Source organism: Rhipicephalus sanguineus, chromosome 10, assembly GCF_013339695.2.
Source record: "Rhipicephalus sanguineus isolate Rsan-2018 chromosome 10, BIME_Rsan_1.4, whole genome shotgun sequence".
In the NCBI taxonomy this organism is placed as follows: domain Eukaryota; kingdom Metazoa; phylum Arthropoda; class Arachnida; order Ixodida; family Ixodidae; genus Rhipicephalus; species Rhipicephalus sanguineus.
Window position 1 is genome coordinate 46,130,302 of NC_051185.1, and position 25,941 is coordinate 46,156,242.

The following is a 25,941-nucleotide window of genomic DNA, read 5'->3' on the forward strand; positions in this document are numbered from 1 at the left end:
CCACCAATTGTTTGACCGTATCATGACCTCTTCAATTTCACTCCACGATAGCCGCCTCAATAAATCTCCAACTCTACATTGTAATAGTGACGTAATACAGACAGTGAAATATCGGCGCTTATTATACTCCCAAGTGAATATCTTTTATAGAAACTATGATCTGCAGATAGAATTATTAGTCTGCTACAGACAAAAATTGTGTCGAAGCCTAAAAAAATATTTCTGGAAAAGCAAACATCTTCAAAAGGAAACGGCGCTAAATAGACGGTAAAGGACACAGATAACGGCGCTGACTAATAATAAAATGTTTTATTTTTTTCACTCAACGGACAAGAATTGTGAAAGAAGAATAGAGGAAAGAGAATAAATTTACAAAAAGAGGAAAAAGTGAAAAAGAGGGGAAAAGGGGAAAAATTGAGAAAAGAGGAAGAAGAGGAACACTGCATGCAAAGCAAAAACATTAGAAAGGCACAGTTCAGTGTGCTACCGCTGGACGGAGAGAAATGCGCCAGGTCTACATTTTCAGCAGTCTTTCGATTGCCCAGAAGACAATCTTCTTGGCGAGGACGACGACATCGTCCAGGCACTCTGCGATGATCTCAGTCGTGGTTTTTTTCTCCTTGGTCTCCTTGTCGATCGTGCTGTGGTGGTGGAAATGCAATGTCACTTTCCGGTGATGGTCGGAGATCTTTGCTGAAAGACGAAAGGAATATTAATATTTATTCATTGATGTGGTGGCAAAACTGTTCACTAAAGCAATAAAGGAAACCGAGCATGGTAGGGGGAATTTTTTTTTCCGATGTGAAGGAGATTTCACTATAGCTAATTATGTGTACTATTTTGTATAATTTCTGAAGGCGATAAAACACCTCCAGAGTGGCACGATTCCCCGACTCCGTAGTTACCTCATTACCCTGGAAAGAACAAAAGTTGGTAGTGATCCTATACAGGGAGAGATGACAGCCCTATGATGGACGACACGTCACAAACGCGTGAAATGCGCACATCAACGCACTGCATAACTTCGTTAAAGGGGACACATGACCTCCAGTATTCGATCATAATCTGTGTTACGGAGGTAATACCTGCGCGTTGGCAAATAAGCTGGCTAGCCTTTAGCACATTTGGTCCCGCACTTAATTTATAATTGAATATTTTTATAAACACGCAAGTGGAGTGAGAATCGGGCAACACTGGTGTACTCGCGTAACGAGCTGCTTCCTGTGCGAGCGTCTGCGTTCCGGCGAGCGATATTATTCCGTGCTCAGCTGTGCGTGCAATCGGGCTATTTCAGCTTTCTTTAGCTCGACAAGCAGCACATGACGTCACGCACGCCGTGGCAAAATAGCGGTCGCCGACGGTGGAAGAAGTTTATAGCCGGGGACATCTAGGGCTTATTTTGCACTGAAATATTCTTTTACAGTTCAATATTAAGGCATAACAGGTCTTCTAGTTTTCGGCGAAAACCGCCAATTGTTTGGCCGTGTCACGGCCTCTTGAATTTCACTACAAGATAGCCGCCACAATAAATCTCCAACTATCATTAAAGTGTAATAGTGACGTAATACACTCAGTAAAATATCGGCGCTTATTATACTCTCAAGCGATCTTTTATGGGAACTATGATCTGCAGATAGTATTACACATCTGTTACACAGAACGGGCTGCAAATTATGTTCAAGAAAAAAAAATAATTCTGGAAAAGCAAATATCTTCCGAAGGAACGAGCGCTAAATAGACGGGAATAAGAAAGAATAGACATCACGGCGCTGACTAAAAAGAGTTTTAATCACTTGGAAAAAAAATTTGGCAGATCCCACGTACCGTGGGAATCGGTGTTATGCGAAGCATGCGCGGAATGGTGACCGTGGCGTAGTTTTTCACATTGAGCGAAGCGTTACGGAATGACGCTAGAGAAATATGGAAGTGGTACACACACTCATACGTTGAAGAGTGGCATATAAATTATATAACCAGTTGTTTACAGTTGCGAAACGATGCCAACAGCAGCATGGGTGTTACCAACACCGGACTCGGTAAGCTGCTATGTAGTGCTTATATTCTTCAATACCGGATAGCGCGAATCCGAACAGCACAAAGAAGAAACACATATGCACAGGACAGGCGTTACTCGCAACGAACCTTCATTCAAGAATGTTCCCCTTGATATAGAGGGTTTCACTGTTTACTAACACAGGCCCTGGACCGCTTCCGGTTTCCTGCGCTGGCGTAGGCTAGCAGGATTGGCGGGGAACAAAAGCCTTGGCGAGTAGCCCGTAGAGTTTCAACACTTTTCTCCCAGTGTCTAGCAAAATATTTGAATTAAATATTCTTCTAAGCTGCACACAACACTAAAATAGATAGTCTTTAACTATAAACGCCTTTCTTTTATGTGAAACTGGAAAAAGAGTGTTCCCTTACTCTAACAAATCTTAAAAAAAACGCTTTACGCTTCGGTGTTGCAGAATAATAAATGAGGTGACCGGAAGTTTCTTGGGGTACACCACGTGCTCCTGCTATCGCAATCTTGAAACCGTCTATACACACAGCCGAGTGGCACGCGCAGGCGCACTGCACGTACGTTACAGTCACAGTTGCAGTTGTTACAGTTGCGTTACAGTTGGTATACTTGTCCGAACGCACGCACGTTTCACGAACCCGTGTGTATGTGTAGAAGGGGCTCTTGACAGTTCTTGAACAAGGTCATCGTCACCGTGATCGGTGAGCACCAGCAGCTGTACCGGACTTGTTAATCGGATCCGTTCGTGATCGCGGCAACGAGGGGTCTAAGTGTAGTGAAGTGCGAGGTATAGCACAGCTGGTGGAAATCCCGGATGCCTCTTATAATGAAATGATCCATGATGACGTCTGTCCTGGACGTGGCAGCGAGGTTTCTTGATGCCCTGTCCACATTCAAGCCGTCTTTCACGCAATATAAAGACCAGGCGTTGTTGAGCCTTGATAAATGAGGAGAGGCCTGGTCCTCTCGGCAGATTTATTGTAGGAAGTAATTTTTAGTAATCAACGCGGTAAACGTTGCGGACCACGTGAACGAATGCATGGTAGTTGAGTGTCTTCCAGGGGTGTTATGTCTTCAGCTTCCTCACTTTCCTTGCGTCCGCCGCGGTGGTGTAGCGGTTACGGTGCTCGGCTGGTGACCTGGAGGTCGTGGGTTCGATCCCGGCCGCGACGGTCGCATTTCGATGGAGGCAGAATGCTAGATGCCCGTGTACTGTGCGATCTCGGTGCATGTTATAGAATACCAGGTGGTAAAAATTTCCGGAGCCACTCACTACGGCGTCTCTCATAATCATATCGTGGTGTTGAGACACAAAACCCCAACAATTATTATTATCACTTTCCTTGCATGTCAATGTGTGTGTTCTCGGTTACTGTGTTGGTTGACAGTTTGTATCACCTGTGGCACATACCCGCATAACATGAACTCTGGTAGGCGGGTATGTGCCACACGTAACTGAGAGAAAGGGTTTCACGACGTACGCGACAGGTATTTTGCGTTATTCATGTCATGACCAGTGAATCGTGTTCGTCATACACTGTTCCCCTGCTGTGCCAATTTTCGTATATTACAAGTTATGGAGACAACAAGGAGAGCGCCCAGACGTAGGCGGCTAGATTAGATTAGATAGATAGATAGATAGATAGATAGATAGATAGATAGACAGATAGACAGATAGATAGATAGATAGATAGATAGATAGATAGAAACGCCCAAAGTGCCTGAGGTTCGCTAAGAAATGCTTCGCATTTAAAATGATCATGCCGGACATGATGGTGCTTCCTTACAACAGCTTGTCCACCAGCCAGATGACTGCCTTCCTGGCAATCTCGAGAATGTCTTCAAGGCATTCCACCACCACCTCGGTGGTGGTCTTGGTGGTCTTGTCGTCGTTGACCGTCGTATGATGCTTGAAGTGTAAATGTATCTTCCTGTGGTGCTCGCTCACTTTAGCTGAAAGACGAAAATGAATTTCAATTATTCTTCATTGATTGTGGTGGCAAAAATGTTGACTGAAGCAATAACGCAAACCGAGCATGGTAGGGGGAATTTTAGGGGCGAAGCTCCTAAAGCCGTGGGTCTGTACATGCATGTCTTTCGTGGTACGTGACCGCCTAGTTCTATGAAGTGTACTTGCGAGGAACCCACTACGCTATAAATCATAATTTTAGGGGCAAAGGGCAATTGCGAGGAACCCACTACGCTATAAATAATCATAATTTAAGTGCACTTGCGAGGAACTCACTACGCTATACTTCCTAAAGCCGCGGGTCTGTACATGCATGTCTTTTGTGGTACGTGACCGCCTAGTTCTATGAAGTGCACTTGCGAGTCTTACCGAGTTGCGAGTTCTATGAAGTGCACTTGCGAGTCTTACGTCTTTCTTAATGATGTAATGCGCGAACTTTCACGGGAGAGTTACGGTTTTACCGATGATCTCCCCACTCGAGCTTCGCCCCACTCATCATCATTCATTCCGTGAATATGGCGTGATTTTTTTTTTTTGAGATTTGAAGGAGATTTCAGTACAGCTATGCGTGCTATTTTGTATACTCTGTGAAGGTGATAAACACCTTCAGACAGGCCCGTAGCCAGGAATTTTTCTCGGGTGGGGGAGGGGGGGGACTTTCTGAAAACCTTGACTATATGAGAAAAATACCTATTTTCATCATTTTTCGTAAAAGTACCTACTTAACCAAAATTTCGGGGTTGTGGGCCCTAGGGACCCCCCCCCCCTGGCTGCGGGTCTGCCTCCAGAGTTGCATGCTTCTCCAACTCCGTAGTTACCTCATTACCTTGGAGAAAACCAAAGGTGGTAGTGATCCTATACAGGGAGAGATGACAGCCCTATGATGGACAACACGTCTGCATTCGGGCGAGCGATATTATTCCGTGCTCAGCTGTGCGTGTAATCCGGCTATTTCAGCTTTCATTAGCTTGACAATGAAACTTTGGTCGAAGACGATGGCTCCGCTCAATGCAGCACATGACGTCACGCACGCCGTAGCAAAATGGCGGTCGCCGACGGTGGGAGAAGTTTATAGCCGGCGACATCCATGGCTTATTTTTCACTGAAATATTCTGCTACAGTTCATGATTAAGGCATAAGAGGTCTTCTATTTTTCGGCGAAAACCGTCAATTGTTTGACCGCGTCATGGCCTCTTGAATTTCACTACACGACAGCCACCACACAACGGGCTGCAAATTATGTCCAAGGCTAAAAAAAATCATTATCGAAAAGCAAACATCTTCGGAAGGAAACAGCACTAAATAGACGGGATTAAGAAAGGATACAGATCACGGTGCTGACTAATACCAAAATGCGTTTTATTCCTCCAGTCAGCATATACACACTTCAAGAAATGAACACCCTGCCTGTGCAGAAGCAATAAAAACGTTCAATTTGTCAGAACCCTCTCAAGGACGCCAGGTACTGTTTGTTCTCTTCTCCGGGATGACTGTCCAATGGGTGCTTGTGCCTTTTCAGTGGATATCACGAACATATATTCTTAGCTGCCTCACGAAGATGTGTGAATCGAAGTTAGCAATCGCTGCGATAGATAGATAGATAGGTCTTAAGTTTTAGAATGCATGTGGAATCACTGTAGACCGGTTTTTAGGGCTTTTAAAGTTTTATGTGCAGTCCGCCTTCATCAGCTTGGAGGATAAGCTTTTGAAAGAAGTCTGCATAGGCTCACGCATCCCACCTGTTCTCAATGACATTTTACTAGGGAGCTATGAAGCTCAGACGAACTAGCACGGTAAACGCGATGCCATACGTTAATTTTTTTTTTTCTTGCACTAATCCTCCTGACGTGCTCCCTGCCGATTGTAGTGTTCCTCTCGGAATTGAGTCCTTTTGAATTGACGACTGAGCATCCTTCAGGTAACAGTTTACGCTTCCTATACTTGGAACTCGCGTTCTCAAATACTTATGCACCTATAGGTCTGAAAAGAGCATCCCGTTTTCCACTGCGCACGAAGAATAAGATTGTTAAGCGCGTCATTGCGAGGGCTCGCGTCAAGGCGGGGCCTGCCTTGCACGGTAAACGTGATGACACGTTTGCCTTTCTGTGACCATCAAGTTGAAGTGTGTTTTCATTTTCAAGTAGAACGTCTAAAGTTTGCGCGTTTCCAAGCGACGCTTTTGACCAGCATCGCCAGAAGCCTCGTAACTGGCTTCAAAAACAAGCACTCAACAGCAGTTCACACTCGCAGTCAACCATAACAGTCATCCCTTATGTGTACAATAATAAAGTGCTCAGCATGCAGGCGTTAGGTTGTTGTTTACTGCCAGGAATAAGCTTGGAAGCCTGTGTCAGCTAGTAAATCTAGAGATGAAGAAAATATGCGGTAAAAAGCATCGGCAGAAGTGTGTTGACTTTTGTGACGGTGTTGTGTATAAGGATCATATGTCTTGCGGGCGTCATGTTTTACAAGAAAGTTGTAAAACAAATTAGAGATAGTCAACCGTCATTTCAATATTGTAATTGCGGTTGGCAGCTATCTTTTAAAGACTCGACTTTCCTGTCAGAATAAGATAGCGAACTCGCGCGTCTCATTTATGAAGCTTATCACATCCACAATAGCGGCGAGGCATGTGTAAGCCTCCCCGCGATTTCCGACCGCTGCAGCCGGGATCGAACCCGCGACCTTTGGGTAAGCAGTCGAGCGCCATAACCACTAGACCACCGCGGCGGACGAAAGGCGACACAGTCAAGAATGGAAGGCAAAGGGAGACGCACACGAGTGCCGAATGCCAACTTAAATAATTGGTTCCAACACATGTACAAGTACAGATAGTACAGACAAGTGCATGTACAATTACACACATATGTACAGATAGGTGAAAAAAAAATATTAAGCACGCGTCAGAGACACGTCACAAATTGGTAGGTCAACCGACAAATCCAAATTGGTAAACCGCTCGTGCGCGTGCCTCTTTGCCTTCCTTTCTTCACCCTGTCGCCTTTCTTTTGGCACTTGCACGCTCGCGCTGCAAACTCTTGAAAATGCTTATTGACAGCCGTAAAGAGACAACATTAACGCCCTATCGGCTTCCCACTTTCTTTTGCACTGTGGAACACCGAGTCAATGTAAGGGACACCAACGACACGCTCCTTACTACTGCATTCTGCAACTACGCTCGGACTTGAAAAAAAAAGGACTTATTTAAACGTTCACCAACCGTGGCTACAGCGACGCGACACCCACATGTCTAAAGGACGCGTAACCTGGGCGACAAAGCTGGCACTCATTTCGTCCTCACGTGATTGTTTCATTCCTCGACCAAATTAGGCGATTGCAGAATGGATCTTCGAGCACGTGAAACGGGACCTCCATTTTCGAGGACCCTATTCACGTGCTTTAAAGGAAACATACAACATCTCATTTTCGACGTATCCATTGTACAATCAAATTTTATCAGATATGTCCGACTATTCAGATTACCGGAAGTACGCCGATTCTCCACGACATGGGCAAAATTTAACCATGTTTTTTTTTTCATCCACTTCTAGTTCTATCTCACATTGCTGTGTAGAAATGAAATTGTCACAGCGCCGCCAAAATATCCGAGCCACCACTCTGAAATGATATCACGTAGGATGACATCACAGTAGAAGGTGCTGATTATAGCTTCATCTGCCGCACTACGTTTAAAGAAGTATTAAAAATTCACCAGCAGAATGCCACGACCAATGAGCCATTGCACAAGCCGAGCCTAGTGCCTTGATATTTCCTTTATGAAGCACCAGTGTTCCCTTGTGGCACGCGTGCACATTTTCCAAGCGACATCTGAAAGCTATAGCAATAATTCGTGTAGCTTGAGGTAAGTGGATGCACAAACGTAACATATCGACGCTTTCTTATGAACCCGCATGATGAGAATCCCGCCTCTCAAAACCGTTGGAAAAAACATTAATTTAGTATGTATCGTTTCGGACATTTCCGTCATTGTGTGCGCATATATGTTCATTCAGGATCTTGTCGTTCTCGCACTAGAACTACACGTCGAACCGCGAGTTCAAAATTATACCCGGTGTTCAAAATTAAAATTCAATACTCGGAAGAACGTGAAAATCACCAGTTTTTTATCATTAGTTTTAATATACATATATATACTAAACCGGGTTATAAAAAGCTGGTGATTTTCACGTTCTTCATTGAATTTTAACAAAACCATAATGCTTTCATTTTGAACACACGGTGTAATATATATATATATATATATATATATATATATATATATATATATATATATATATATATATATATATATGTCTGGTCCACCAGACGGAACGTTAGTGAAAATATACAGTGCCAAACCAACGAAAGTCGTAAATTCTTTCTTCATTCCTCTATATATGTACGTATTTTGTTGCAGTACTGACCTGGCACACATTCTCTTGCACCAAAATGCTAACACGAGTAACGTCTCTCACCGGGCTGCCGGGCGACTTCCTTGTGCGCTCCCTGACAAGACTGGGCATTTTCGAGGAAGTCGGCCGTCTTGTTACTCTCTTCAAAGGAGATGCTGAATGATGTATCACTGAGTCTGGTCGCGGTCATCTGCAATTTGAGGATTCCCTTTACATCTCTACCGTCTTACGACAGTGCATCCCCCTAAAGCTAGCTCAACAGACAATAACACAGCAATACTCGACAATACATTATCAAACGACAAAACACTACCCGGGCTGTTTCATTCCTCAACCAAATTAGGCGATTGCAGATTGGATCGAGCAGTGAAAATAATAAAGAACAGCACTGGTGGCACACGGTCGGTGACTGTTCTCAGTCTGCCAGTCTAGTTGGGCAAAATAAACTTCTGTTACAATTTTGTAGGAAAGCCCTTCTAAAAATACTTGCTCTTCATGTACGTGCAGTTTATATATTCTGTATTATATTCAAGACAAGAAGCTGTTGGCATGCAGTGCTACTGGAATTTATGGCAGCACAAAGAGAAATGGCAGTGGCTGTTTTGTTTTCGAAGCTCAGCTGTAAAAAGAATTACCCCGCACAAAATTCAGTGGTGATGGACTGTACCAACGAACACATTGGTTTTATGTTAGTAGTTCTCAAACGGGGATCCGCGGAAGCCATGGGTTTGGCGCAATTTCTGGGGGTCGACAAAATGCATCCTCGCAAAGAATAACGCGTTTTTCGGAGGCACACAATGTCGCGCGACAGCGGCCCTTCCTGGTTTGTTGTATGCTTCAATGCAAAAAACTTTAGCGTTGCAGAGGAGCTGACATGGTCCCTGTTCTCCATGACATGGCTGTGGTTTCCTAAGACATATGCACGCGACCGTGCTTTTTCCAGGTTAAGATACTTGAGGATCAAGCACAGAACAACGAACAGGTTGAAGGCGGCAGCAGACCGCACACCCTATTGACAAGCTGTTGAGATCGAATCGGTGCGGCCATTTAGTTTGACCATTCTTTGCCAGGGAGAAATAAGAGGCACATATTTCACGCCGCATGTCGAGGTAACTTTTGATCCCTCCCATTTTCTATCACTGCAAGGGGTCCCTCATCACTTCCACCACTCCACAAGAGGTCCCCAAAACATCCATGGCTGAGAACCACCGCCCTAAGTGATCATAGGAAATTGTTTGGCGGGCACGTAGTACCTGCGCGTAGGGCTCTGTGGGCGCCTCGCTTTCCTCTCATTCCGCCGCGTGCACCGGCTGCTTAGTAATGAGCGCTCCACACGACCCTCATTTTAAGGCACAGGTCGGCAAACTCACTCATGAGTCGACTCGCCTAGACTCACTCACAATTCGATTGAGCAGTGAGTCTGTATCCGAGAGAGTCCGGCTGCGTTATATGTTGGCGAGTTGAGTCCGAGTCCCAGTGAGTCCGGCTGAAGAATCGTTTGGCGAGCGCGAGTACGAGTGAGCCCACTAAACTTTTGGTTAGTCTGAGTCCGAGTGAGTCCTAAGCGAAAATATATTTCTTGAGCAAGTATGAGTGATCTCCGTTTATTTTAACGACCTGTGCTTTAAGGTGCACCAGAAAAATGTACGTACATGCTGTGCGGAAGCTAAGGAAAAAATGCAGCCTGTTCTTTACGAATGTGGAGACAAAGAACACAAATGTTTTCTGTAGGAACGAAGATTTAATTGAAGTAGGCGAGGCATTAGGCAAAACTGAAAGATAATAAACGCCAGGCCTGTGCAGAATGCACAAACAGAAAGCTGGAGGAGCTGCCTTTGTAGAGATCATTCTAAACTCTCTGGGGCGACTACTGCAAGAACTATTGGAAGGTGCTCACTACGCCATAATCGTAATTTTGATGAGTAGGGAAGTACTCTTCATGCCATTACCTCTCACTCTGCAGAGAGACGAGATACCCAGTACGCGCCTGTAAAGCATGTGCACTTTGTCGATGCTGTGGCTGACGACAACGAAGAAAATTGGCTGAGCCCTTTGCAATGGGCTGCAAGCTTTAAAGTACGCACTCGTTACGCAGTCGGAAATATTTTGACCCCTGCTCTTTTCTCTATATTACGTCTGCTAACATGATTCCTTTCACGACATGACGCCTGTATAGGATCTTCTTGCAAACGAGCTGCAAGCAAAGGCGCGGCTTTGCGGTAGAGAACTGGACTGCTACGCAGAACGCCTGGGCTCGGATCCCATTTGTACCCCGTTTTTTTTTCTTATTGTGCACGCTGGCAGTTACGGACATCAGCGGCGGCAAAAAATAATTACGCAACCAAAAGCGGCTGTTGTGATCCCGTAAATGTTCCCGCTGTAAAAATGGTATTTTGTAGCATTAGCTACACTAGCCTAGCCGCACCCGATTTCACGTGGAGCGTCATGAGCCGTGCTGCGCATGCGCGAGGATCAGTGATGTCACACTGCTGGGTCACCGGAGCTGAATTCTCACGCGCTATCCGACACCGCCACCCGGGGCTCGCCGCTGCTGGTCTGTGCGTTCGAGCGGTGTGGCGTCGTAGGCGCGGAAGACATGCTGGCGCCGGCGCGCGCGCAGACTCCGCCACCGCCTCTGGTCTGCACCGAATTAGAGAGGAGTGACGTCGTAGACAAAGTGGCGCCGGCGCGCGTGCAGCTATTCGCCTTCGCTGTGCAGTCGCCGTCTGACACTGCGCTTGAGCCGCTTGATAGCGCCTCTGACTGGCGCTTGCAGGTGGGTAACGCCGCGGAGAAGGATAGCGCAAATGCTGCTCGACGGCGCAGAAGAGCCGAGAAGCCTATCTCATCGGATCCCGAAGGAGTTGCCTGGCAATTAGCTGTTCAGCGGACGAAGAATGAACAGAAGGCTAATAATCCTAGACAATCTGGAAAGCTAAGAATAATCAGCTGAACCTTTGCTAACGCTACGTATATCCTGGGATAGCAAAGCTAAGCCACTGCAATTTTTTTTCGAGCTTGGTGGCGCACAAGTCACAGCCCTGTTATATACGGCACTTTCATAGCATCCGTCATCAATGCACGGCGGTGCTTGCTTCACTCTCTCCTATCACTCCTCCGTGCAACAAACGCTAGGGGTAGGCCCATTTATTACGCCTAAGTGAATATTAGCGTCTTTGTTACTAAATGCGAAGCATTTCTTAGCGATCCTGTGGCACCTTTGAGCGTTTCTATCTACATATCTATCTCTCTATCTAGCCGCCAACGTCTGGGTGCTCTGATCGCCTCCTCAAGTTGGTGTATACCAAAATTGGCATGGGAGGGTAAGGGGATTTGTCGAATATGACTGTCAAGTCATGACATGAATAACGCTAAAATCCTGTCGCGTACGTCATTAAACCCTTTCCTCCAGGCATCGCATGAAACCGATTCCCAGAACGCGTGGGATCTGCGATTTTTTTTGCAGATACGGTATTTAAGATTTCTGATATTCTGTTTAGTTAGCGACTTCCTTTGTCTTTCGTAGGCTGGTGTGGCATATACCCGTTTACCACGGGCCGCGGTGTACGGGTATGCGCCACAGTTTATAGCTACCCAGGAACGGCGAGAACAGACATTGGTAATTTAAATACGACGGCGTTAAGAAAAAGTGATACCGGCAGCGTTGACCAGACGAATGGAAAGGATAAAAATTACGATACCAGCAGGAATCGAACCCAAGCATTCTGCGTGGCAATCAGGTATTCTACCACAGAGCCACGCCAGATCTATGAACTGGTTTGGAAAAACAGCTTATGCAGGCGTAATGTCGGTGCAACATTGCATTTGTACTCCTATGATTCACGAAGCTATATTGAAGCATTGCTCGACCACGGAGGAATAAATTAATGTAAGTTACTAGTGATATTCACACAATTGTTCTGTAAAGTGCACTTAGTTTCGATAATACTGGCGTATGCACCCGACCGTGAGGGCTGACGTTACGCTTTAAACGCCAGTGTTGTCGACGTGCCTGGTAAGTCCACGATGTGCACACAGCTACTGCACTTACAAAAACACGTCGATGCACCTCGTAACGCTTGGCTGAAAGCCATAAAATACAGCATAGAAGTAGAAGTACTCACTGACTGCATCGCATGAAACAGATTCCCACAACGCGTGGGATATGCGAATTTTTTTTTTTTTTTGCAGATACGGTATTTAAAATATTTCTGATAGTCTGTTTAGTTAGCGACTTCGTTTGTCTTTCGTAGGCTGGTTAGTAACTGCGTAAGGAGGTATTAGAAAATATTGCCTTGCATCGTCATGGTAACTGGCACTCTTATACGCATCCAACCTCTTTCGCCTTAATTTAATCGAAACGCGTGCTCAGCATGAGAGCCGACACAACCAAGATATAGATAAAGTATTCAACTGTTGAAGCTCTGCATGCTAGGTCGGCTTTTTTAATGCAGTAAATCAATATAAATGTCCTGTTGGTAAAGTTCAATTAGTACTTCCTGCGGGAAACTTGCTTAGAATGCCCACGAAGGCCATGGAGTATAGCACGTCGAAGGGTTTTCATCAATATTTCTCTAAAACGGCATGGCTGTATTGTACATGGGCATGTTTTCGCACTGCATGCGATGTGTTCAGAGGGAGCACATTCTTTAGAGCACATTTGCGGACTTCACGCGAAATATTTTTGTGTTTCCATTTAATGCTCAGATATGGCAGTCGATGCAAGTCTGTCGGCCCACGAGGGATGTTGAGATTCGTGTGAAGTAACCTTTTACCTCCCCACAACTGTATTTCTCGTTTGGTCAAAATAGTTTTCCTAAGACACACGTTAAATATTGTTTATTTTTTACCATTACTGGAGTCTGACCAAATTTCTGAAGCAATAAAAATTTCACTTATGGCGTACTTAAGTAGTAGGGCTTCCACGCGGCGCAGGGCATTTCTGGAAGGAGCGATAGAAGAGTTACGTGGACTTCACACGAAAGCGATTGCCCTGAACGACAGAAAGAGCTGCCGTGGAAAGGGCGTGTACCTTTTACAAAGTGGGTCGAGTGCACTTACACCGGTCTTGGCCGACTCGCGGGTGATTTTGTCCACCTTGTCATGGTCGTGCTCGACCTTCCCGTCGACGAAATGCGAGAAGTGAAGGAGCTTTCTGGCGTCCATCTGGAACGAAAGCAACAACATACTCAACATCGAACACGAGCACACCATTCTCCTCGGATGCCCATGCTTTGCAATACAGCACCGTTTTCCTAATGGCACGCGCCCTCCTCTATTTCAAGACAGTGCTCGGGCAGTGCAGTCTATTTGGGGCAATGTCAAGTGCAATTCAGAAGAAATGTGCCGTAGTGCTGACCACCCGACCATAGCTACGGTTCTGAAGCACGTTTCTCGCTGTCACCAAGACAGGAATTTCACTTTATCCTATCTTCTTTTTCTTTTACTTTGGTGAATTGTGAAAGCGGGAAGGGGGCGTCGATGGGAAACTGGTCGTTTTGGCAGCGTTCAATTCTGTTTTTCTCTAGTCCATATCTGATTCTACGCAACGAACGCGACAACGTCTTTGAGTGCTTTCTTGAAGGCCTCTCTAAGGACCAACCCATTGCAGCTTAACACGTGCTCTTCTGTTCGGATGTCTCATTTTTTACAGACATCATGCCGTCCCTTCAGAAGCTAAAATGCTTTTAACGGAATCGGATAACATCTGTCATCCCCTTTCAAGCGCCTACACCCTTCTTTCATCTACAATGTCCCTCTGCTTTAGTCTGCTTCCCGTCTAGCTGAGTAGTCACGTGACGCTGAGTAGTCCGGTCTAGCTGAGTAGTTACGTCACGTGACGTAAGTCGCATGAAAACATCACGTGACATCGTAGCTTGGTCAAAGGTGGCCCGATCACGGAGGCAATGCAAAACCAGGTGAGGTGCCCGAGATCTCGGAGGCACTGCAAAACCACGTTAGGTGCAGAAAGCTTTTGGAGGGTGTCGGGGCGGGATCAATACATTGACTATAACTTGTTACGGTTATTGGCTTCTTTTTCGTTTCTTAAAACTCGCTTCTGTGGCTAAGCACACTCAGAGAATGTAACCCGAGATGTCAAGGAAATTAAGAGACAATTGACAGTAAACGTAAATATTAGTCCGCCACCGCATTTGCATTGTAGCGCAAGTTGTATAGTTTTTCGAAATGAAGAGAACATAAAAGAGGGCCCCATGCAGAAAACAAGTCGATGAGACCATGTGCACAAACCTCATCGCCGCGACAATTTGGTATAAGCAAGATCTCCCGGATTTTGTTCCCGGAAATGTGTGTATCCGAGTCTTGTATTCGCAAAGCATCTCGGTGGCCACACTTTTCTTTGTGTTTGTTGAATCCTGCGCGGTGGTGCTACAAATATTTGTGTTCACTCTCAAATTTATTTCATTTAAGCGCGGGTCTTTTGAGTGGGAAAAGTGGCATTCCACCTTCGTACCACTTTGGTGCAGCCGCACACACAATATTGCAAGCCGCAAGTGGCTCTACCTTCTTTTGACATCACTTTCAAAGCGCTGGCGGCGCAGGCGGTCTGAGCACTCCCCCCGGTTCTAGTACACTCAAACGCGGGCCATGGAAATGCGGTCGCCGCTTTCGGGATTTGATCCCGCGACCTTCGGGTCAGCAGTTGAGCACCTCAACCACTAGACCACCGTGGCGGGTAACAACTTTCAAGGCAAAGGTATAAAATAATACCAAGCAAAGGAGAACACGGCGCTCAAACGATCTCGTCGCCACGCAATTCATATTGTTTGACATCTCGGCGTGATCTTACTCTTCTGCCACGCAAAATTTATCTCTTAACGCGATTCCTCAGCAGACATGACGCCTGTATAGGGTGTTTTTGCGAAAAGGTTTCAGGCGCCGGCGTGTCTCTGTCGGACGGAGTATCTGCCATGCATGGTGCTCTAATTCGATTCCCACGCGAACACAGTTTCTTTTTTTCACATTTTGCGCGACAGTTGCAACGGACGCCGGAGGCGGCGGACAACTATGCCACCAAAGTCGGCATTGTCAAGCCTGGCCGTACGCAGGTAGATCGCTGAAAGACCAGGGTTGTGTACTCCACTGTACATGTATGTACAGTACATGTACAGTACATATACAATTACAGACATATGTACAGATAGGTGAAAAAAATATCAAGTACTTGTCAGAGACACGTCACAAATCGGTAGTTCACCGATAAATCCAAATTGGTAAACTGCTCGTGCGCGTGCCTCTTTGCCTTCCTTTCTTCACCGTGTCGCCTTTCTTTTGGCACTTGCATGCTCGCGCTGCAAACTCTTGAAAATGCTTATTGACAGCCGTAAAGAGGCAACATTAACGCCCTATCGGCTTCCCACTTTCTTTTGGCCTGTGAAACACCCAGAGAATGTAAGGGACACCAACGACACGCTTCTTACTACTGCTTTCTGCAACTACGCTCGGACTTGACAAAAAAAGGACTTATTTATACGTTCACCAACCGTGGCTACAGCAACGCGACGTTAACCCACATGTCTAAAGGACGCGTAACCTGGGCGACAAAGCTGGTACTCATTTCGTGCTCACGCGACTTCGAGCATGTAAAGTGGGACCTCCATTTACGAAGACCGAGTTGACGACCACTTCTAGTTGTATCTCACACTGCTGAGTAGAAAAAATTGGCACAGCGCCACCAAAATATCCGGGCCACCACACTGATATGAAATCAGGTGGGATGACATCACAGTAGGAGGGGCTGATTATAGCTTCCCCTGCCACACTACGTTTAAAGAAGTGTTGGAAATTCACCAGCAGAATGCCACGAACAATGTGCCATTGCACAAGCCGAGCTTAGTGCCTTGGTATTTCCTTTATGAAGCACCAGTGTGCCCTTGTGGCACGCGTGCACATTTTCCAAGCGACATCTGAAAGCTATAGAAATAATTCGTGTAGCTTGAGGTAAGAGAATGCACAAACGTAACATATCGACGCTTTCTTATGAACCCGCTTGAAAAGAGGCCCGCCTCGCAAAACCGTCGGAAAAAACATTAGTATTTATCGTTTCAGACATTTCCGTCATTGTGTGCGCATATATGTTCATTCAGGATCCTGTCGTTCTCGTGCGCGAACTACACGTCGAACCACGAGTTCAAAAGTATACCCCGTGTTCAAAATTAAAATTCAATACTGGGAAGAACGTGAAAATCGCATGTTTAGTTTTAATATATATTAAACCGGGTGAAAAAAAGCTGGTGATTTTCACGTTCTTCATTGAATTTTAACAAAACCATAAGGCTTTCATTTTGAACAGCCGGTATAATATATATATATATATATCTATATATGTAAATATTAAGTCTGGTCCACCAGACGAAACGTTAGTGAAAGTATACAGTGCCAAACCAACGAAAGTCGTAAATTCTTTCTTCATTCCTCTATATATGTACGTATTTTGTTGCAGTACTGACCTGGCACACATTCTCTTGCACCAAAATGCTAACACGAGTAACGTCTCTTACCCGGCTGCCGCGCGGCCTCACTATGCGCTCCCTGGCACGACTGTGCGTTCTCCAGGTAGTCGGCCGTCTTCGTTCCCTCATCAAAGGAGATGCTGAACGATGAATCGTTGATTCTAGTGGCTGTCATCTGGAATTTGAGGATTCCCTTTACATCTCTACCGTCTTAAGACAGTGAATCTCCCGATAGCGAGCTCAACAGAAAATACCACAGCAATACTCGACAATACATTATCAAACGACAAAACACTACCCGGGCTGTTTCATTCCTCAACCAAATTAGGCGATTGCAGAATGGATCGAGCAGAGAAAATAATAAAGAACAGCACTGGTGGCACATTGTCGGTGACTGTTCTCAGTCTGCCAGTCTATTTGGGCAAAATAAACTTCTGTTACAATTTTGTAGGACAGCCCTTATAAAAAATACTTGCTCTTCATGTACGTGCAGTTTATATATTCTGTATTATATTCATTACAAGAAGCTGTTGGCATGCAGTGCTGCTGGAATTCTATGGCTGCACAAAGAGAAATGGCCATGGCTGTGTCGTTTTCGAAGCTCAGCTGTAAAAAGAATTACCCCGCACAAAATTCAGTGGTGATGGACTGTACGAACGAACACATTGGTTTGCTTTATGTTAGTAGTTCTCAAATGGGGATCCGCGGAAGCCATGGGGTCCGCGCAATTTCTGGGAGTCGACAAAATGCACCCTCGCAAAGAATAACGCGTTTTTTGGAGGCCCACAATGTCTCGCGACAGCGGCCCTTCCTGGTTTGTTGTATGCTTCAACGCATAAAACTTTGCGTTGCAGTGGAGCTGACATGGTTTCTGTTCTCCATGACATGGCTGTGGTTTCCTAAGACATATGCACGCGACCGTGCTTTTTCCAGGTTAAGATACTTGAGGATCAAGCACAGAACAACGAACAGGTTGAAGGCGGCAGCAGACCGCACACCCTATTGACAAGCTGTTGAGATCAAATCGGTGCGGCCATTTAGTTTGACCATTCTTTGCCAGGGAGAAATAAGAGGCACATATTTCACGCCGCATGTCGAGGTAACTTTTTATCCCTCCCATTTTCTATCACTGCAAGGGGTCCCTCATCACTTCCACCACTCCACAAGAGGTCCCCAAAACATCCATGGCTGAGAACCACCGCCCTAAGTGGTCATAGGAAATTGTTTGGCGGGCACGTAGTACCTGCGCGTAGGGCTCTGTGGGCGCCTCGCTTTCCTCTCATTCCGCCGCGTGCACCGGCTGCTTAGTAATGACCGCTCCACACGACCCTCATTTTAAGGCACAGGTCGGCAAACTCACTCATGAGTCGACTCGCCTAGACTCACTCACAATTCGATTGAGCAGTGAGTGTATCCGAGAGAGTCCGGCTGCGTTATATGTTGGCGAGTCCGAGTCCCAGTGAGTCCGGCTGAAGAAACGTTTGGCGAGTGCGAGTACGAGTGAGCCCACTTCAGCAAACTTTTGGTTAGTCTGAGTCCGAGTGAGTCCTAAGCGAAAATATATTTCTTGAGCAAGTATGAGTGATCTCCGTTTATTTTAACGACCTGTGCTTTAAGGTGCACCAGAAAAATGTACGCACATGCTGTGGGGAAGCTAAGGAAAAAATGCAGCCTGTTCTGTACGAATGTGGAGAGAAAGAACAAATGTTTTCTATAGGAAGGACGATTTAATTGAAGTAGGCGAGGCATTAGGCAAAACTGAAAGATAATAAACGCCAGGCCTGTGCAGAATGCACAAACAGAAAGCTGGAGGAGCTGCCTTCGTAGAGATCATTCTAAACTCTCTGGGGCGATCACTGCAAGTACTATTGGAAGGTGCTCACTACGCCATAATCGTAATTTTGATGAGTAGGGAAGTACTCTTCATGCCATTACCTCTCACTCTGCAGAGAGACGAGATACCCAGTACGCGCCAAGTACTCTTCATGCCATTACCTCTCACTCTGCAGAGAGACGAGATACCCAGTACGCGCCTGTAAAGCATGTGCACTTTGTCGATGCTGTGGCTGACGACAACGAAGAATATTGGCTGAGCCCTTTGCAATGGTCTGCAAGCTTTAAAGTACGCACTCGTTACGCAGTCGGAATTATTTTGACCCCTGCTCTTTTCTCTATATTACGTCTGCTAACATGATTCCTTTCACGACATGACGCCTGTATAGGATCTTCTTGCAAACGAGCTGCAAGCAAAGGCGCGGCTTTGCGGTAGAGAACTGGACTGCTACGCAGAACGCCTGGGTTCGGATCCCATTTGTACCCCGTATTTTTTTTCTTATTGTGCACGCTGGCAGTTACGGACATCAGCGGCGGCAAAAAATAATTACGCAACCAAAAGCGGCTGTTGTGATCCCGTAAATGTTCCCGCTGTAAAAATGGTATTTTGTAGCATTAGCTACACTAGCCTAGCCGCACCCGATTTCACGTGGAGCGTCATGAGCCGTGCTGCGCATGCGCGAGGATCAGTGATGTCACACTGCTGGGTCACCGGAGCTGAATTCTCACGCGCTATCCGACACCGCCACCCGGGGCTCGCCGCTGCTGGTCTGTGCGTTCGAGCGGTGTGGCGTCGTAGGCGCGGAAGACATGCTGGCGCCGGCGCGCGCGCAGACTCCGCCACCGCCTCTGGTCTGCACCGAATTAGAGAGGAGTGACGTCGTAGACAAAGTGGCGCCGGCGCGCGTGCAGCTATTCGCCTTCGCTGTGCAGTCGCCGTCTGACACTGCGCTTGAGCCGCTTGATAGCGCCTCTGACTGGCGCTTGCAGGTGGGTAACGCCGCGGAGAAGGATAGCGCAAATGCTGCTCGACGGCGCAGAAGAGCCGAGAAGCCTATCTCATCGGATCCCGAAGGAGTTGCCTGGCAATTAGCTGTTCAGCGGACGAAGAATGAACAGAAGGCTAATAATCCTAGACAATCTGGAAAGCTAAGAATAATCAGCTGAACCTTTGCTAACGCTACGTATATCCTGGGATAGCAAAGCTAAGCCACTGCAATTTTTTTTCGAGCTTGGTGGCGCACAAGTCACAGCCCTGTTATATACGGCACTTTCATAGCATCCGTCATCAATGCACGGCGGTGCTTGCTTCACTCTCTCCTATCACTCCTCCGTGCAACAAACGCTAGGGGTAGGCCCATTTATTACGCCTAAGTGAATATTAGCGTCTTTGTTACTAAATGCGAAGCATTTCTTAGCGATCCTGTGGCACCTTTGAGCGTTTCTATCTACATATCTATCTCTCTATCTAGCCGCCAACGTCTGGGTGCTCTGATCGCCTCCTCAAGTTGGTGTATACCAAAATTGGCATGGGAGGGTAAGGGGATTTGTCGAATATGACTGTCAAGTCATGACATGAATAACGCTAAAATCCTGTCGCGTACGTCATTAAACCCTTTCCTCCAGGCATCGCATGAAACCGATTCCCAGAACGCGTGGGATCTGCGATTTTTTTTGCAGATACGGTATTTAAGATTTCTGATATTCTGTTTAGTTAGCGACTTCCTTTGTCTTTCGTAGGCTGGTGTGGCATATACCCGTTTACCACGGGCCGCGGTGTACGGGTATGCGCCACAGTTTATAGCTACCCAGGAACGGCGAGAACAGACATTGGTAATTTAAATACGACGGCGTTAAGAAAAAGTGATATCGGCAGCGTTGACCAGACGAATGGAAAGGATAAAAATTACGATACCAGCAGGAATCGAACCCAAGCATTCTGCGTGGCAATCAGGTATTCTACCACAGAGCCACGCCAGATCTATGAACTGGTTTGGAAAAACAGCTTATGCAGGCGTAATGTCGGTGCAACATTGCATTTGTACTCCTATGATTCACGAAGCTATATTGAAGCATTGCTCGACCACGGAGGAATAAATTAATGTAAGTTACTAGTGATATTCACACAATTGTTCTGTAAAGTGCACTTAGTTTCGATAATACTGGCGTATGCACCCGACCGTGAGGGCTGACGTTACGCTTTAAACGCCAGTGTTGTCGACGTGCCTGGTAAGTCCACGATGTGCACACAGCTACTGCACTTACAAAAACACGTCGATGCACCTCGTAACGCTTGGCTGAAAGCCATAAAATACAGCATAGAAGTAGAAGTACTCACTGACTGCATCGCATGAAACAGATTCCCACAACGCGTGGGATATGCGAATTTTTTTTTTTTTTTTGCAGATACGGTATTTAAAATATTTCTGATAGTCTGTTTAGTTAGCGACTTCGTTTGTCTTTCGTAGGCTGGTTAGTAACTGCGTAAGGAGGTATTAGAAAATATTGCCTTGCATCGTCATGGTAACTGGCACTCTTATACGCATCCAACCTCTTTCGCCTTAATTTAATCGAAACGCGTGCTCAGCATGAGAGCCGACACAACCAAGATATAGATAAAGTATTCAACTGTTGAAGCTCTGCATGCTAGGTCGGCTTTTTTAATGCAGTAAATCAATATAAATGTCCTGTTGGTAAAGTTCAATTAGTACTTCCTGCGGGAAACTTGCTTAGAATGCCCACGAAGGCCATGGAGTATAGCACGTCGAAGGGTTTTCATCAATATTTCTCTAAAACGGCATGGCTGTATTGTACATGGGCATGTTTTCGCACTGCATGCGATGTGTTCAGAGGGAGCACATTCTTTAGAGCACATTTGCGGACTTCACGCGAAATATTTTTGTGTTTCCATTTAATGCTCAGATATGGCAGTCGATGCAAGTCTGTCGGCCCACGAGGGATGTTGAGATTCGTGTGAAGTAACCTTTTACCTCCCCACAACTGTATTTCTCGTTTGGTCAAAATAGTTTTCCTAAGACACACGTTAAATATTGTTTATTTTTTACCATTACTGGAGTCTGACCAAATTTCTGAAGCAATAAAAATTTCACTTATGGCGTACTTAAGTAGTAGGGCTTCCACGCGGCGCAGGGCATTTCTGGAAGGAGCGATAGAAGAGTTACGTGGACTTCACACGAAAGCGATTGCCCTGAACGACAGAAAGAGCTGCCGTGGAAAGGGCGTGTACCTTTTACAAAGTGGGTCGAGTGCACTTACACCGGTCTTGGCCGACTCGCGGGTGATTTTGTCCACCTTGTCATGGTCGTGCTCGACCTTCCCGTCGACGAAATGCGAGAAGTGAAGGAGCTTTCTGGCGTCCATCTGGAACGAAAGCAACAACATACTCAACATCGAACACGAGCACACCATTCTCCTCGGATGCCCATGCTTTGCAATACAGCACCGTTTTCCTAATGGCACGCGCCCTCCTCTATTTCAAGACAGTGCTCGGGCAGTGCAGTCTATTTGGGGCAATGTCAAGTGCAATTCAGAAGAAATGTGCCGTAGTGCTGACCACCCGACCATAGCTACGGTTCTGAAGCACGTTTCTCGCTGTCACCAAGACAGGAATTTCACTTTATCCTATCTTCTTTTTCTTTTACTTTGGTGAATTGTGAAAGCGGGAAGGGGGCGTCGATGGGAAACTGGTCGTTTTGGCAGCGTTCAATTCTGTTTTTCTCTAGTCCATATCTGATTCTACGCAACGAACGCGACAACGTCTTTGAGTGCTTTCTTGAAGGCCTCTCTAAGGACCAACCCATTGCAGCTTAACACGTGCTCTTCTGTTCGGATGTCTCATTTTTTACAGACATCATGCCGTCCCTTCAGAAGCTAAAATGCTTTTAACGGAATCGGATAACATCTGTCATCCCCTTTCAAGCGCCTACACCCTTCTTTCATCTACAATGTCCCTCTGCTTTAGTCTGCTTCCCGTCTAGCTGAGTAGTCACGTGACGCTGAGTAGTCCGGTCTAGCTGAGTAGTTACGTCACGTGACGTAAGTCGCATGAAAACATCACGTGACATCGTAGCTTGGTCAAAGGTGGCCCGATCACGGAGGCAATGCAAAACCAGGTGAGGTGCCCGAGATCTCGGAGGCACTGCAAAACCACGTTAGGTGCAGAAAGCTTTTGGAGGGTGTCGGGGCGGGATCAATACATTGACTATAACTTGTTACGGTTATTGGCTTCTTTTTCGTTTCTTAAAACTCGCTTCTGTGGCTAAGCACACTCAGAGAATGTAACCCGAGATGTCAAGGAAATTAAGAGACAATTGACAGTAAACGTAAATATTAGTCCGCCACCGCATTTGCATTGTAGCGCAAGTTGTATAGTTTTTTCGAAATGAAGAGAACATAAAAGAGGGCCCCATGCAGAAAACAAGTCGATGAGACCATGTGCACAAACCTCATCGCCGCGACAATTTGGTATAAGCAAGATCTCCCGGATTTTGTTCCCGGAAATGTGTGTATCCGAGTCTTGTATTCGCAAAGCATCTCGGTGGCCACACTTTTCTTTGTGTTTGTTGAATCCTGCGCGGTGGTGCTACAAATATTTGTGTTCACTCTCAAATTTATTTCATTTAAGCGCGGGTCTTTTGAGTGGGAAAAGTGGCATTCCACCTTCGTACCACTTTGGTGCAGCCGCACACACAATATTGCAAGCCGCAAGTGGCTCTACCTTCTTTTGACATCACTTTCAAAGCGCTGGCGGCGCAGGCGGTCTGAGCACTCCCCCCGGTTCTAGTACACTCAAACGCGGGCCATGGAAATGCGGTCGCCGCTTTCGGGATTTGATCCCGCGACCTTCGGGTCAGCAGTTGAGCACCTCAACCACTAGACCACCGTGGCGGGTAACAACTTTCAAGGCAAAGGTATAAAATAATACCAAGCAAAGGAGAACACGGCGCTCAAACGATCTCGTCGCCACGCAATTCATATTGTTTGACATCTCGGCGTGATCTTACTCTTCTGCCACGCAAAATTTATCTCTTAACGCGATTCCTCAGCAGACATGACGCCTGTATAGGGTGTTTTTGCGAAAAGGTTTCAGGCGCCGGCGTGTCTCTGTCGGACGGAGTATCTGCCATGCATGGTGCTCTAATTCGATTCCCACGCGAACACAGTTTCTTTTTTTCACATTTTGCGCGACAGTTGCAACGGACGCCGGAGGCGGCGGACAACTATGCCACCAAAGTCGGCATTGTCAAGCCTGGCCGTACGCAGGTAGATCGCTGAAAGACCAGGGTTGTGTACTCCACTGTACATGTATGTACAGTACATGTACAGTACATATACAATTACAGACATATGTACAGATAGGTGAAAAAAATATCAAGTACTTGTCAGAGACACGTCACAAATCGGTAGTTCACCGATAAATCCAAATTGGTAAACTGCTCGTGCGCGTGCCTCTTTGCCTTCCTTTCTTCACCGTGTCGCCTTTCTTTTGGCACTTGCATGCTCGCGCTGCAAACTCTTGAAAATGCTTATTGACAGCCGTAAAGAGGCAACATTAACGCCCTATCGGCTTCCCACTTTCTTTTGGCCTGTGAAACACCCAGAGAATGTAAGGGACACCAACGACACGCTTCTTACTACTGCTTTCTGCAACTACGCTCGGACTTGACAAAAAAGGACTTATTTATACGTTCACCAACCGTGGCTACAGCAACGCGACGTTAACCCACATGTCTAAAGGACGCGTAACCTGGGCGACAAAGCTGGTACTCATTTCGTGCTCACGCGACTTCGAGCATGTAAAGTGGGACCTCCATTTACGAAGACCGAGTTGACGACCACTTCTAGTTGTATCTCACACTGCTGAGTAGAAAAAATTGGCACAGCGCCACCAAAATATCCGGGCCACCACACTGATATGAAATCAGGTGGGATGACATCACAGTAGGAGGGGCTGATTATAGCTTCCCCTGCCACACTACGTTTAAAGAAGTGTTGGAAATTCACCAGCAGAATGCCACGAACAATGTGCCATTGCACAAGCCGAGCTTAGTGCCTTGGTATTTCCTTTATGAAGCACCAGTGTGCCCTTGTGGCACGCGTGCACATTTTCCAAGCGACATCTGAAAGCTATAGAAATAATTCGTGTAGCTTGAGGTAAGAGAATGCACAAACGTAACATATCGACGCTTTCTTATGAACCCGCTTGAAAAGAGGCCCGCCTCGCAAAACCGTCGGAAAAAACATTAGTATTTATCGTTTCAGACATTTCCGTCATTGTGTGCGCATATATGTTCATTCAGGATCCTGTCGTTCTCGTGCGCGAACTACACGTCGAACCACGAGTTCAAAAGTATACCCCGTGTTCAAAATTAAAATTCAATACTGGGAAGAACGTGAAAATCGCATGTTTAGTTTTAATATATATTAAACCGGGTGAAAAAAAGCTGGTGATTTTCACGTTCTTCATTGAATTTTAACAAAACCATAAGGCTTTCATTTTGAACAGCCGGTATAATATATATATATATATATATCTATATATGTAAATATTAAGTCTGGTCCACCAGACGAAACGTTAGTGAAAGTATACAGTGCCAAACCAACGAAAGTCGTAAATTCTTTCTTCATTCCTCTATATATGTACGTATTTTGTTGCAGTACTGACCTGGCACACATTCTCTTGCACCAAAATGCTAACACGAGTAACGTCTCTTACCCGGCTGCCGCGCGGCCTCACTATGCGCTCCCTGGCACGACTGTGCGTTCTCCAGGTAGTCGGCCGTCTTCGTTCCCTCATCAAAGGAGATGCTGAACGATGAATCGTTGATTCTAGTGGCTGTCATCTGGAATTTGAGGATTCCCTTTACATCTCTACCGTCTTAAGACAGTGAATCTCCCGATAGCGAGCTCAACAGAAAATACCACAGCAATACTCGACAATACATTATCAAACGACAAAACACTACCCGGGCTGTTTCATTCCTCAACCAAATTAGGCGATTGCAGAATGGATCGAGCAGAGAAAATAATAAAGAACAGCACTGGTGGCACATTGTCGGTGACTGTTCTCAGTCTGCCAGTCTATTTGGGCAAAATAAACTTCTGTTACAATTTTGTAGGACAGCCCTTATAAAAAATACTTGCTCTTCATGTACGTGCAGTTTATATATTCTGTATTATATTCATTACAAGAAGCTGTTGGCATGCAGTGCTGCT

The 25,941-nt window shown here is 46.0% G+C and overlaps 1 protein-coding gene across 2 annotated transcripts in view; it reads right to left on the minus strand.

The window, feature by feature from the left end:
* Positions 1-384: 384 nt before the first annotated feature.
* LOC119371790 (uncharacterized) overlaps positions 385-25,941 on the minus strand; it is a 38,225-nt gene continuing 12,668 nt past the window's right edge. The window contains exons 2-5 of one of the 2 annotated variants that reach the window (XM_049419745.1): positions 13,463-13,567; positions 8,465-8,591; positions 3,808-3,973; positions 385-693 (exon numbers count right to left, since the gene is read on the minus strand). In XM_049419745.1, coding sequence (XP_049275702.1) covers positions 600-693; positions 3,808-3,973; positions 8,465-8,591; positions 13,463-13,567 — 492 coding nt within the window. In that variant the 3' untranslated portion in view covers positions 385-599. Of the gene's footprint in view, positions 694-3,807; positions 3,974-8,464; positions 8,592-13,462; positions 13,568-21,981; positions 22,087-25,941 lie in introns of both variants that reach the window. The other variant, XM_037642249.2, reaches the window with a different exon arrangement.